Source organism: Ornithodoros turicata, chromosome 6, assembly GCF_037126465.1.
Source record: "Ornithodoros turicata isolate Travis chromosome 6, ASM3712646v1, whole genome shotgun sequence".
Taxonomy (NCBI): Eukaryota; Metazoa; Arthropoda; class Arachnida; order Ixodida; family Argasidae; genus Ornithodoros; species Ornithodoros turicata.
Window position 1 is genome coordinate 30,621,376 of NC_088206.1, and position 15,613 is coordinate 30,636,988.

The 15,613-nt window shown below is 45.1% G+C and overlaps 1 protein-coding gene across 1 annotated transcript in view; it reads left to right on the forward strand.

The window, feature by feature from the left end:
• LOC135396504 (uncharacterized) overlaps positions 1 to 15,613 on the forward strand; it is a 140,564-nt gene that overhangs the window by 79,933 nt on the left and 45,018 nt on the right. Inside the window, exons 11-15 of the mRNA XM_064627517.1 lie at positions 7,093 to 7,200; positions 7,292 to 7,369; positions 7,419 to 7,551; positions 7,621 to 7,736; positions 7,821 to 7,884. Coding sequence (XP_064483587.1) covers positions 7,093 to 7,200; positions 7,292 to 7,369; positions 7,419 to 7,551; positions 7,621 to 7,736; positions 7,821 to 7,884 — 499 coding nt within the window. The remainder of the gene's footprint in view (positions 1 to 7,092; positions 7,201 to 7,291; positions 7,370 to 7,418; positions 7,552 to 7,620; positions 7,737 to 7,820; positions 7,885 to 15,613) is intronic.

The following is a 15,613-nucleotide window of genomic DNA, read 5'->3' on the forward strand; positions in this document are numbered from 1 at the left end:
AATAATATATGTAAGCATATTATGATAATAAGATAATAATAATAAAGCATTATCCGGTTTATTATCCACATATTACTTCTCTCTTCTTTTTGCTTTTTCATTTCTGCAGATCTTCTTATTGATCCACGTTGCATAGCATCACAAAAACAACACCGCATCGCCGTAAAAACCAAGACCAGGTGCTATTCCAGTCTTCGTATTGCCAACTGTAGGACGGGACAAACGAAAGCGTGCCTACATCACAATTCAAAAACACTACTGCTCTCCCCCTAACTAAGAGCAGGATCAACTAGTGCTATGCAGGCAGTCCAGTCCCACGGAACTGCCAATGCCAAACATCCTTCAGGAGAGAACTGATGTTCTGAGGCTGGAACAACATAGAAGGGACAATCACATACAAGGCCTCAAGTTGCCTAAGAAATTACGACGAAAGATGAAAGTCGCTGAAAAGGTTAGCCAGCTGTAGGACTCAAACCCACATCTTCTGGATTACCGGCTTACCGATTTATCTTTCATCCTTCAGGAGCCGTCATTGGGATCGCACTAGTATATGCACCAATAATTTCAAACCTGCTCCGAGAGTACAAAGGAGCGAAACACTTTCGTGACAGTGACAGACATACGCCTCAGCAACTGACACTGCCTGCAGTAAATTTAAAGCACCTAGCTTTAAAGGAGAGCCACCCCTTCCTATCAACCATTGTGTTTTTTACTTGACCTGTCGCAATTCCCTTATCATTAGAGGAACCAGCGACATTTTAGCCCGTATGAAACGTCCAATCCGACTGTCGCGCATGCGCATTAGTTGTAGGACGCGTAATTTCGCTCAAATGACCACGCTCGCTCTCAGTCGGTTCAACCGATTGACATCGCGAAGCAAGATGGCGGCTGCTTCCAGAAAGTGGAAAGTTGAATTGTTGAGTTCTAGTGAATGTTACAATGGGTTTGCCACGTATGCTGACTGTTCCGAATAATGTGTATGATCTGCGGGAAGTTCTTGGATGTAACGACATATTGAATTGGGCATTTCACACGCTTCAATGTCAAATCTTGCCGTGCTGCTTGGGCATTTGTGCAACACGGGTATGTACCATTTTCTGCATTTTCAGTCAATATGGGGTGTACAGGGCCATATGGGGCCCATAAAGCCAGGATTTTCCCAATATTGGCTCAAACTGAGCAATATGGGGCCCATATTGCACAGTTTCAGCCAATATGGGGGAAATCTTGGCGAAACGGGCTGCATATTGGACCCGTATCGCCAATGACCAGCCGATATGGGCCCAATATTGTGTGCTGCATGGGTAGAGGCACTCTAAACTGCGAGGTCAACAGCAGTGTTCGTGAAGGCAAAGGTACGTTGATTGAACTTTTGCTGCAGCACTTATCATACTGCTCAGAATATATTAAATACACTTAGACACAAATACAAGCGCATTCATGTCATGTACATCGATCTTCGTTGAAAACAACAACGGTGGAACAATAGCAATGTCCACAAGGACCTTGGGGATATTATATAAAAAAAAAACCTATCCTGTTGCTTCCTCCTAAATAAAAGGATGCGCCATCACGGCTTTGTAGACCCTCATGGTGAAATCATGATGAATCGATGCAACTGTCAAACCGTCAGCTACCAAAGAAGCTGCGTGGACAAGAGCCCACTATAAGGGTATCCTGTCATTCTACTGCATCTCTCCACAGTCCATTGACGAAGAGGCCCATTTAAGGTGAGGCTTCACTTCAATGTCATATATCCCAGGGCGTATTGGTACTATTGACTGCTCGGCCAAGGCCGAAAATAAAGTTGTTGTTGTTGTTTGACTGCTCGTCTTGACTCCTTTTTTTGAGAGATCTCAAAATAATATAAAAAGCATATTTCTCCATGCAAAATGCACCATCCGCTTGATAGCAAGTGTACGTTTCAAATGTCAAGCTGGAGACATATTTATGAACCTTTATATTATTAAAGCAGGTAACTACTATAACCATCTCCTTAAGTCTTATCTCCCTGCTGCACTACCTATCTACATTATCTCAGTGTTTGTTGATGAATACATAAAAACGGGATTTCTTTCAATAACAATTCTCGGGCTTCTGTAAGAGTCATGGCTGTCAGTAAAGGTTCGAATATTTTTGTTTGTTTGTCTCTTTGTGTCCTGAAACAATCGCAATCACGGTATTATCTTGCTTTGTTCGCGATTATCCCATGTACTTTGATAGAGTAATTTCTTCTCCCCTTTTTTGTTTCTATGTACAGTGGTGGACAAAAGTTTATCGAACACGCTCCGGTGCATTGCTTCCTCAGAGTGACAAGCTAGCAGCGAATGGTGCCCTACGGACTTACAAACAGGTCACTGGGTTGCCTATAGGCATGTCTGTAAGCTCGTACAGCCCCATTCGCTGCTAGTGTGTCACTCCGAGGAAGGAATGCGCGAGAGCGTATTCCGTAAACTTTTGTCCACCACTGTACATATTTATTTTGGACATGTAATTGCCAGCGGCACTTGAACTGAGTACCCATGGGTACCTGGGTACACACGTCGTAATTAAAATCATACATTCCATATTAGAGGTGCAATGAAAATGCGGGGGCTGTTCAATTGGTGACCTACATGGAACACCAGAAGGTAATCATTCTTATTGTGTTCCAGATTATGCATTTATTTATTTGATAGTGAGAAAACGGGGTATACTTGGAAGCTGTTAAGAATAACATCAAGACATATATTCCTTCCAAGCGCGTGAGCAATTCTGCTCGCTCGAAGGATTTTGGAATTTTACCATTATTTGGTTATTCTCAACTTCCCATTATTTTATGCAGGAGTAGGCAAATCAAAGGACAACAACAGCAACTTTATTGTGAGATGATGAATGGGGAGTTTCATCGCCAGAGGAGATACTCTACTCCATTGTTGTTGGTGATGTATGGAAGCATTCTGCATTGGTTTGTTTAGACGAATGCAGACGACTGAACCAAACTAAAATGAAACCTCTCAGAAATTTCATGCGTTTTTGGGTTGTTTACATTACATTTCTTGCACGGACACACACCACATTTCGTGGATGCCAAAAAACGTCACGTACATCCTGGTTGAAGATCGTACGTTGAAAGTCTTCGTCACAACAGCTGGTCGTGCATCCGTACCAACGATGTTTACCATGATGTTTACCAGAACAAACTGAGCGACAGAAAGACTGAGGAGTCTCACGAAATGATTCCGTGGACGTCTGTAGTGTTCTAAGCCTTTTCGAAGCGACAGCTCGATGCGCTGCCATTTTGGTTGACGTCGAGTATACGTAAACACATCGGTTCGTTGCACTGATCTCTATTTAGAAGGCTGGATAGCAGATGGGCGAGGGCATCGCGGGAAAGGGTACGCCAACCGGCCGCCATATTGCGGTGCTCAAAAGGGCGATTGCAGCCCATAGGAATGCATGTAAGCTGTGACATGTTTTGCTGTTTGTGAGCGCTTCCCTTGTTGCATCGCTAAAATTTTGCCACGGATCGCTGCAGAAATTCCCCGTGATTAGGTTCCTTACATTTTTTTGTGTAAAATCCTGTCACGTACATGTTATTTCCTGTCTATTTTGTACTCGTGAGACGCTCGTGTCGTTCCAGTTTTGTACTTTGAACTTCTATTATGTGATCTGCTGGTTTCGTGTGGTGTTGTATTTGTTGTGTTACGTTTCCTTTGTGGTCTGTCATCGTGTGCGCGTGTTACTTCTCGTGTCTCTCCCATTTCCTTTCGGCTTGAGGGTCTGGAATGCTAGGGAGCAGTATTCTCATAATTGTGGCGTGGCATTCAGCAATGTTTGGCACGGTTGTTTATGAAACTACCTTAATATGCCTGTGAATACTTGGCCATAAACATTATGCTTCGCACGGGAAGTTTAGATATGACTTGGTGTGACAGGAAGGGCCGAACGACTGTACAGCACTTCCAAAGGACTAGGATGAAATTAAGTATGTGATATAAAGGCTATATGACGGCAAAAACATATTGACTAGAAAAATGTGCACTAGGAAGGTAAGTGACGGCAAAGACAATTCAAGATTATAAGGGGTAGAGTGAATATGTCATAAAAAGGCTAAGTAGCAAGGTCTTGTGGTGAAATCTCCAACACCAAAGTATCACAAGTCCAGTTGCAATTCCAGTTGCAAAGGCAAGTTTGAAGCAGTCGACCAGGTAGGTGGGCAGAGTGCATTACTGGTTGATGAATATGATTAACCTTGAGAATTTCTTTCGCAGATGAGGCCTGGCTGTCACCTTCTCTGTATATTCCTTGGCAAGGTGGTACAGTCCGATACTGCTATAGCACTGGGAAACTTCTTTGATCAGACGGATCACATTGTTTTCATTTGGGCTGCATCCAAACACATGTTGTCGCAAACTTAAGCAGGGAGAATAAAGAGTAGACATTCCAGGTTGAAAAATTATTTATTGTCTCTAAGTAAAGTAAACATGTTGAAACGCACCAAAGATACATGTGGCTGGTGTCTTTGTATGTTCCACTAATACGAGTTTGTACGTTAGGCAAATTTTTCATGCAATACTTTTTTCTTTATATGTTTTCGCTCGTCTTAGTATTGTCCTATCCAATATGGAGTGGCTTTTAACTGCATATGAATGCATAATTCAGGAGTGCTTTCATATATTGGACTAGCTGCAGCTTTAAGGTGCCAATGGTGCAGTACTGATTCCAATCATCAACCATGGCTTGAAACTCTTAACTAGAGAACATGATTCATAGAGGTTAGATTTTCATGCAAATACACACTTTCAACCAGAGTTCGAGGTAACTCGTTACTGCAACTAAGATCCTTTTTTGGTAACTTATAACTTAACTCGCAACTTTTGCGCCGTGGTAACTTTCACAGGACTTTTTTCTTTTTTTTACTTACTTACTTACTACTTCTTTTTATTTTTCACTCACGTCCACTTATTTTCTTGCTTTCTCTCCGGTTCTTCCATGGCACTTTTATGTCATAAAACGTGATGACAGTATTTTGTTCAGGAAGTAAGAACTGCTGCTATTGAAATGAAGCTGAACCATTGTGTGCCCACAGGGAATAAGATGCAAAGCGTTTGAATTGTTAGACATAAACGAAAACTCAACGCAGGCAACTCAGGGTCGAACTGAACTGCTCACACGCGCTGCTCCTGTGTAGTGCTATATTGTGTCCGAAGTAACTTGCGAGTAACTAGTTCTTTTTTTTTAGTAACTCACTAACTGCGAGTTACGTTTCGGGCTGACTAACTTCGTTATTAACTTGGTTACATTTTTCACACGGTAACTTCGTAACGAGTTCCTTTTGACGGGTAACTTCTCGACCTATGCTTTCAACTCTGCATGCTTTTTGTACACTGCATAAGTAAGATACTTTTGCCCCAGTGAATTTGTTGCGTGTTTTAAATGCATGCAAGTGAATTTCTAGAGGTGCATATTTTGAGAAAGATTAATTTTTCATGCATGTGTGTTCAAGCTTTTAGTGCAGATACATCCAGCCTCTACATATGACGCATGCATTATTACTTTCTGGAGGTGTTCTGGGGGTCGAACTTGTTGGGCACAGTGTTGGCCTCAGTCGAACGGTTTGACCCGTTCTGTCGAAGAACCTGTTTTTAAAATGTTTGCTGCAGACCAGTGATGTCCTCGACGGCGTCCAGTCCTTTCGCCTGACATTCACCGCACACTTTTTTAAATGTTCTGGGCGGCTGTGAGGGAACCTGCATTGAACAATTTATGCCATCAATTACGGAAGGGATGGCAAGGCTGATCCAAGCCAGCAATCGTCGATACCGTGACCAACAATGAACCGTAGATACCACACCTGACAAGCGCACTTCAACGCCTGCTGCGTCCCAAGACCATACCCGTGAACTTCAGGAAGTCTGGACTATTACAGTGACTCTATCCCGATAACGTACTGCTTGAAGTTTAACGTTTAGATCTTGAGATACGAGTCACAAAGTGCCGCGCACATGCTCCAACAGCAACGTTTTGTCACCGCGCTCGTGGACTAATAAATCACATTTATTTGTAAAACTAAGTCACTTACTTGTGAAATGGCGTCCACTGTGCCTTGCCAGTACGGACAGTACACCCATAACCACAGCAGGCGGGCATGACACCACAAAAATGCTACGCAAAGGCGCATGCAGATTATGCAGCTGAGTCGCGGACGGCAATGTTTTGAGTTTCGCAAGATGGCGGCCGGTGACCGCACGGTTGCACCCTCAATCCGCTATCCAGCCTATTACTATAGAGATCAGTGGTTCGTTGCGGCTCTTAAGGCACAGATATAGTCCGACGTTTTTGGCGTCGCAGTCAGCGACAGCCGAAGTCAGACACGCTACACCAAGCCATTCGGGAAATATGCGTTTACAGTCAGACGCGCGTCAGTAGTGGCCTGCTGCCGTGAGGCATGCGCAAAGTCGAGCTGACTGCACCAGCGCGACTGCGACTGCGCAGGTCTGACTGCTCGACCGCGGTCGGCGAAAAGTAGAACATGTTCTATTCTGCGCGAGCGACGTCCTAGCGTGTTGAATGCCGCCGGCCGCGCTAGCCGCTAGACTATAGAGGGTGTGATTTCCCGCGGCGTAGCGCAACTGTGCAAAGCGCGGATGCGCAGCATAGTTACGTCGGACTATGTCTGCGCCTTTACTCTCGTAACCAGCCGCATCCCTGGCGATGGGAGCAGTAGCGTTATGGACAGTGATCGCTATCGATAAACATAGCAAGCGTTACGGTAACGTGCGTTATGAGAAGCGCGTAACGCGCTATAAATGTGGGCGGAGCTTTCGGGATATCGACCACTTCAAGATCGGGCCTATCGAGGTCGTACTTGAGTCCGTCCTGTGATACTTTTCTTTCACGTGTCAGTGCATCTAAGACAGAATTCGACTGTGTCGCTATCGTACGTTAACAGGTGAACACTTCACTGCCCTGTACGGGGCCTATTCATGTGTTGTGTTTCTTTTACCTTTCTTTTTTTTAGGGTACCTTGCCACCTTTCTGGCAGGCAGATCGCCCTTTTTTTTTCTTCAACGTCACGAAGTAGAACGTTGTTCTCCACGTATTTTTCAGCAAAACGAGCGTGGACTCGGAGTACATGTGTTCGAGGTGACCAGGAAGGGACTGTATGTGAACACCGTATTTCTCCAGCAAGCCGTCATCACATATTCATATCTGGCGGTAAGACAGCCATTCTACAAAACAGCTGCATCACAAGCGTCTAGCTTGTTAATCATGTTGCAAGTAGCATGACTTTTTATGTAACCTCTAGGACGTTGGGCCGGGGCCACTGACTCAGGCGAACCTTCCTGTCAAAGTGACAGTAGCGGCATACACTACAGAGACAAAGGTAACCGAATATTTCTCGAAAATGTGTAAAGATAACATTTGCCCCTCAGCTCTACTACAACCTGGCAATGAATATTCATCACGTGGACACCAATTTAAGAGACTTACACGAAAGGCTGAATATTGTGAGCTGTTACTCCGACGAAAAGACAGATTACAGTTGGCTACAGATTGCGTTCACAGGTAAGAGGGGAACTCTAGGAACGAAGCCAACCCGGAACACAAATTAAGTTTGACTTCTACATCTTGCAGAGCAAAGCAGATACCCTGCATTTCTGGCTGAAAGTGCCCCTCAAATTAAAGACAAGTTCCAGACAGAGTTCCTGCGGATCACTAAACTGTCGCCACTACGAGTGCCGCGCGTTCTCGTGGGTCTCTTTTTATTGGGCGTCTTTGTCTACCGACACATGTGCGAGAACTGCATCATTACCAAGACCGGCACTGTGTTTCAGGTTGACTTTGCCGATTCCATGGTGTACGTGACAGTTCTGCTTCTCGAACGTCCACTTCTTGGCGGTGAGTTCTTGGAAGCCGTGTTTGAATGATAAGGACGTAGGCGCCGACTGCGGGGAGGCGCGGGGGCCCTTGCCCCCCCCCGGAACATGAACTAGGGGGGGCGCCGCCTCCCCCGGGAAGTCCCGCTAAGAAGCTGACACCAACCTTTGGGGCTCGGCGCGCCAGAGTCAAACGAGCGAAGAGGCACCAACCCAAAAATGCATCTTGCAATTTGTAAAATATGTATCCGCCCACCATGCTCATTATCACAGTAGAAGGTGAGGCGAAGAAACACAGAGGATGACACAACACATAGTCTGAATTTCGCTCAATGCAATCAGGTCAATGAAACGAAGCAGTCGAAAAAGTACCAGCAGCTGCCAGTGAGGTGTAACGGTAGGATCTTCGGAACGCATATTCGTTGGGAGCGGGTTCAACTCCCGCTGCTCCACCTAATTGACCATATATTCATTATATTGCGCGCATTTCGCGTCAAACACCGATGATTCAATACATTTTGTTCTTTTAGCACTCCGTTTTCAAAGGCATAATGCCTTCAGTTGTGCACATGTTCACTGTTTACGTTATCTCTGTTTTTTTGTTGTTGTTTTTTTCTGTTCTTCCTTCCTCTTATTTCTATACCAGTTCTGCATACATCATAGGATCCCGCCAGAGTGTGTGATTCTTCAGCTTTAGTTTTGTGATCTTCATTTTTCTTTTCCTTTTCTTTCCTTCTTTTTGTTTTCTTATTTTCTTTGCCTCTTTTGACTTCCCCCTTTCACTTTTTTTTTAATAACAAGCCGACGTCCATCTGGCTTATCTTTCCTTTTTGTTCTTAATAAACATATCCTCCCCCCCCCCCCCCCCCGCCAGAGAGCGCCCTTGCCCCCTCCGGGAAAATGAAAACTCTCCGCCTCTGGATAAGGAAGTTACAAAACCGATACGAAAACGACATTGGCAACACTGGTTTAGCTTGTGTGCTACTGCATGTGCTGTTGCTGTGCATGTCGCTCACCATGCAAGCCATTGAGTCTGCTTAAAAATAATTTGCTCCTATCGTTTAATATCACTCTTTGATCTACTCATCACCGGCAACTTGACATCACCTATTTTTCTGTCGTCGTATCTTAAAAATAACACACTAGATTTGATGTTACTCTATTTGCAAGTATTGGTGCACTACGTTCTTGCACTCACAATGTTCAAGATTGCCGCATACACCAACTACAAAGCGTGAAAAAAAGTGTTGCCGCTAAAGATCCATCTGCGGTATCCCACCAATGCACAGCTTGCTCTGAGTTGCTCATCTTTGATTGTATGTGACCTGTACCGTAAACAAAAACTTCATTAGACTTCGAAGCCACTCGGATTCAATTCCCGGCACCGGCTGCGCTGCCTGGGTTTTTCTGAGACGCTCTAAGGCATATTTCGGCACAGCTCTTCATGAAGTCGACCAAAGATACACTGTTACCGCCATATCGACAGGCAAAATCTGGGTGAATATTGACACCACTACCAGGTTCACAGAAACAAATTGTCTGGAATCGATGCTGATTTACTTAGGTTAGTGCTAGTAATAATCGAGCAAACATTTATCACATTTTCCGGTGTGCGCCCTATGTATAGTGTACATCGACGAATAATGCGCACGATGCTGTGAAAATATCAGGAGTATTAATATACGGAAACTGTTAACTCTATATCAATGGTGTCCGCAGTAATCAAAGCCCTCTGTCGAGTGTAGCTATTTTCTATTACATCCATCACAGACGCCATGGTTATGTACGCATTTTATCTGTGAACATATTTGATTCTGCCACACCCTTGTACCCTTAGGCGGCAACCGCATGGAGCAACTTTTGCCAACTGAATCGGGCCAACGGAGCGCCAACTCAGCGTGAACAGAGCGGTATCGAAGCTACGCAACCGCATGGAGCAGAATGTCCACGTTCAGGTTATCATGAGGAAGCGTCGGCCTAGCGTTTACCACCGCTTGTTGCACGCGATGTGGCAATAGGGGGGGGGGGGGGGCGATATTTATTAGCCGAAAAGGAAAAAAGACGATATGGCAATGCTTATTGTAGTAAATTGCTGTACGCGTTGTTTAGTAACATAAATTTTATATTTAGCGGTTCTTGAAAAAGTACGGTGCTAATAACATCTAGAAATCAGGTGTTTACAAAATTTTTTTAGATACGAAGAGAATGTTGGCTTATGAGTGTTTCTAGCAATGCTCACTAAAGAAATATCAGATTGCATTTTTATTACCGCTGTCTCCTCACACATTTCGGATTTCCCATGTGCGATATTAATAATATTTTGACGTTTCATTTAGTCACCTTCGCCGCCTCCTTGAAACCTCCGATATTAATATATCCACGTCGAAGTCCGCGCGACGGGCCATCTGCGTGTCCTTCTAGGAGGCAGGGCGAAGAAAGCAAAGGCCGCAAAAAAAAAAAAAAAAAAAAAAGAGCGGTCACAGGCATGGACACAGGTGACTTTGTCACGTGCTGGTGGCATTTCCTGTGAAGCGTGTCTTCATTGGCGCACACGGTTCCGTCGGGTTGTGTCACTTCCTCTCCTCAGACTAAATATCTATCCTTGGCAGAAACCGGCTCATCCGTCCGTCGTCTATTGTTCGCTTAGTAAGTCACCGTTCCTTTCAAGTTCTGCTGCCATTCAGTTGGCAAAAGTGCTCCATGCGGTTGCCGCCTACGCGATTTCCTCTTTCGCGTCGGCGTTCGCCTGTTCGCAGCACATGCGGTTGCACGTTTTCACTGTGGCTGAGACGTTGCGGATAGAATATGAAACCCGGTGTGCAAAGAAATGATACTTTTCGGAAGCTTCTTCGGACTGACCGCATTTGGTTGTAGACCCACCCACACGGACGCGAGAGATGTATTCTGAACACGGTAAGGCTTAACACGACCGCTTCGCAGTCACTCATAACCTTTGCTCGAGGGAGTCGGTCGAGGGGATTGTGTATTATTTTCAGTCGGCATTTCAGCTTCACTATTGAGAGGTGCAACAAGTAGGATCGACGAATTATTCCGTCTGAAATACAGGTCAGCCCATGTTAATGCGTCTGCGATGAGTCGTTTCCGACGGGCGGCTATCTGTCTTGCAGCCCCGTGCCGTGGAGATTGGCCGTTGATCTACGATGCATTAGGAAAGAGTATTACGTAACTCCCGCGTGACACCTGGACTTTCATAACTGTATTATTAAATCTATGTCCTAAATCATGCATGATCTTGCTTTGGAGATACACAACTGTTCGACCACTTCAGGCCTGGCGGACCAACTATGAGGCCTGATGCGAGCCATCAACCACCAGATTTGATGGTCCATCAGAAAAATTTTCAATAGGATTAGTAGAGCTGGGCCAAAATTCTGCCCCAGGCAGGGGCAAGAATGTTCCACGGCCGAATCGGGGCATACGTTGAATTGGCGGAGCAGGAGCAAAAAATTCGCTCCAAGCAGCAATACTTCTTGACCCGATGATTTCCTTCGGGCAAATCCAAGGGAACACGACAAAGGAGATGAGGCATGCGCGAGATAAGTGAGGCCGTGATGTTCGAGCCTCTTTTTTTTCTCTCTTCTTTTACAGTGATGGCTGTAAAGTGGAGGTATAAATGGGAAGGGAGGAGATTCTGGAGTCGGCGCAAGAGTGTCTGAAGCAGAGAGTCGAACCGAAACGTTTATCGGTTCGGTTCGAGTTTAGGTTCGACGAAGGGTTCTGTTCCGGTTCAACTCCGGAAGGCAACTATAATGGTTCCAACCGGTTTATTCCAAAGGGTTCGGTTCAGGGGCCACAGGTGGGAATGAAGCACAATAGACAGGTTAAAACACACTTCCGTTTGTGTGGTACAGTGCTTGAAGTGGACAGGAAGATGTCAACGGTGGTTCAAGATTTTGAAAGATTTTGCGCAATATGAAAGACAATGTTCGTAGTGGTTAGGACAGGAGCATACCATGAATTACTGGTTTGGGGTGACTGTCCCCGCACGTAGCTCATGTCGCGGTGGTTAACTCTCCCATCGGGTTCGCAGAATCTCGGCAGGAATATAACAGTCAACCAAGCTTGCTACCTTTGCCTAAGTTATTTTCAGTGAAATTATTGATTACCAGTCAGGAGACGCGAATAGACATCTCCCTGTTCGTAAACATAATAACGTCGTAGTGCTCGACAGCGCCACCAGTATGGTAGATTTGAACTACGCTCGAATCTAGGGGCGAACAAGGTCACGCACGAAAGCCACAGTCTTGAGGGGATTACGATGTTCCCTGAAAGCGACGCGACCTTTGGTGTTGCTTTTCTTTCAATAGGAGGCAGCGAACAAGTGGTCATTCGTAGGGAGCCTCCATGGGTTGCTGCGGCTTCTACCAGAGTTCCAGAGATTTTTTTCTGCGTGTACCACGTTCGGGTCACAGTTCTTTTGCATCGGAATTTACTCATGAAAGAGCTCCTTTTTTCTTTTCTCTATTTCTATGAACCACTGCTAGGGCTCAGTTCATCTCCGTATGGTTGGCATGGGGTCGTTGATCTGTCGCCTAAAGAGCTAGGTCGCGAACCAGCGTTCGCTCTTGTTTGAGTAGTTCCTACTTGATTGAGCAAATACATTCGTTGGTGGATGAAGACAAGCGTGGGTGGAGATCTGCAGAGTGCGTTACTCGCATGATACGTCGTGCAGCGAAATGCCAGGGTGCTGTGTGCCCAAGTGTGCCAATTGCGTTAAATCTCCGCAAAGCCACAACAAGCTCATTGAGCTTCGTGAACACGTACGTGGTGCAATGAATCTTCGGTATATTTCGGGCAGCGTGAGAAATGTGCTACACGTTTCTTCATACAAATGTGAAGAGGCATTCGTCTTTTATTCATAATAATGTGGGCAATAATCTCCCGACTTGTAACCAACACAAAGAAGAACTATGTCATGTAATCGTGGACAAATTTGTACAACTGCGATTAAGGGTGCAGTTGCGACAGGAGCATATGTCGGTAGAACAACGTCGTTTTCAAGCACAACGGCAGCTGGCGTTGCACTTGAATGGGATGTTATAATAAAATATGCTTGCAATTAACATATTTCTGTTGTCAATACACATTCCCATGTTTACTATTGTAATTCGCTGGTCGAGACGCGACCACGTGTCCAGGTGCAGTGACGAGTTTAGACAAACGTTACAAACCATTAACAACATATTTTACAACCCATGACCAGCTCTACTAGCATATATAACAGTTTTGCTATGCTAGTATCCTTCATTCTGCTTTTACCCCCTTCCTGTCGTGAAAAATCGAGAAAAACGCAACCCCGCCGCTGACGCCCAATGCGATGTGGGAGTCAACATGCCGGCGCTCGACGAGTCGCTCGACGGAGACGACGGAGTTGCCGCCTCCCTGAAAATGGGACGCACATGGAGGCTCCCTAGGCCATTCGTGGAACCCAGCCCTCTCCTTCTGATTTGTTTCGGTTTCAGCATGTCTACCAACGTCATCATGACGTTTCTCGGGTAGAGGTATATACACGTTAATCACCAAACGACGCTTCGTGGTACTTGGATTAGAATGGTGCGATTCTGAGCCCGGGGTCTTTATGTAAAAGGCGCGTCATCGTGTCATCACTGACCTCCGCCATGCTACCATGTCGCCGTTAGAGTGAAGTGTCTGTGGAACCGTGCTGTGGAACAAAGACAGAGCACGTGCAAGAGCAAATGCAAACAAAGAGTTCGACTCATTTTCGACCCATGCACGATTTTTAAATACAATGTCAGTATGGTAGTTTTACCTCTTTTATTTCAAATCCACAATGGAAACTAGCTTGGTATGTTCTCTTCATTCATTCTGGTCCTTTACTTTCTAAGTGTGTAGGTGTGGGTGGGGGGATATTTTAATTGAGAAAAAAAGAAAGGAAAGGTTAGCCAGACCGGCTTGCTATTTCACAAAAACAAGGCAAAATAAAAAAAACCCGGAAAAGCAGGAAAAAACAACAAAGAAGGAAAACGAAAAAGAGGGAGCGAAAGAAAGAAGGAAAGAGACACTATAACAACGTCACGTGCAGTTCATGAGTCCTGAGCTTGACGGGCTTATTTAAGTTCACACACGCATGTTGGGAGTTTATTCTGCAGCTTCGTACACACGGACGCATGCTGTAGCTGAGCTGAGAGAGATCGCTCTCGCAATGTGCTTCACAAAATAAAAAACAAAAACACAAACAAATGAAGAAGAGAAAATTTGAAAGATCGAAACTCACACAGCCGACGACATATCCATGGATTGGTCCGCGTACTCGCATTCATATACAGGATGCCCACGATAACTGTAGAAATGATCCCTAATACATAGTGCTGTCAAAGAAAAACTGACAGGCTCTCCTATGACGTTTGTGTTACAAAGGGGTCTTACAATGCAGCACCTGTTTGTAACACCAACGTCAAAAGAGAGCTGTCAGTTTTTTTTTCTTGGACAGCGCTATTTGTGTGTGCTTGTGTGCGTGTGTACAGTGCTATTTGTGTATGTGTCTGCGATCACTTCTGCGGTTAAGGTGGCCACCTTGTATAGATGAGGCTGGTTAGAATATTATTATAATATATGTCACTTCATGAATGCTACCGGTGCTCCTTTAACGGTTCAGTTCTGGTTCAGCTCCAAGATGACGTCGACTGTCTCGGTTCGGTTCAGTTCGGCCAAAAATAGCGGTTAATAACGGTTTTCAGTTAGGGTTGGGTTCGACTGTCTGGTCTGAAGCACCCAGTAAATCGCTTCCGTCCGCGCCACACAGAGGGCACCTCAGGACACATTGGGCAGAGCCGTATATTAAAAGGGAGTCTGGCCATTGGAACGAGCCACAAAAAGACGCTCGACCTGTCAATCACAGTTTCGCTCCACTGATTGGTTCGGTTTTTATCAAGGGAGTCGCCGTGACACCTTACTGCCACCCAAAATGGCGACGAAAACAAACACAGTCAAGCGGGGATTTCGTGACAAAAACTTTTCAGAGACTACTCTGATTTTACGCTGCTAATGTACATCCTCATATACGTTTCTCGGAAATCAGTTTCAACTGATGCTCACTCAGCGATACCTAACCGAAAATAATACGTTTTGTCGCCGGTGTTAGGCCTAGTGAACACGGCGATCGCGGGGATCACAACGAAATCATAACAAAAACGGCACTGTGCTGTACAATCTTATATTTAATTGCTGGATTTCATGGATATAATTATTCTTGCCTTTTATATTCCAGCAATTCATGTAGATTTGTTTCAACATCGTACCGACGACAGAATATGTGCCCCCAACAGGTGGTTCTGCCGGCAGCGGTATAACCAGAGAGTCGAACTGAACCCAAACCTGAACCGAAAACCGTTATTAACCGTTATTTTTGGCCGAACCGGAACTGAACCGAACCGACACAGTCGACGCCATCTTGGGGCTGAACCGGAACTGAACCGCTAAAAAAATACCGGCAACCGGTTCAAGCAACGGTTCGTACTGGACTAAGGGCGGAACTTTGCATGTTGTGCATGAACATAAAAACTATAATTTTTCCCTTCTTTTTGCTTCTTTTATTAGCTTCGTAGCCTTCCTCTTGCTTGCCGAAAAAGTCGTGCCCTGCAGGGATGCTCTGGATTTTCTCGAGTCGCAAAATAACAACTTTATTTTAAGATTATGTATGGAGAATGATGAATGGGAAGTTATGACAGAAGACTGTTATGACTAATAATCTCTAAGACATACACAAGAAT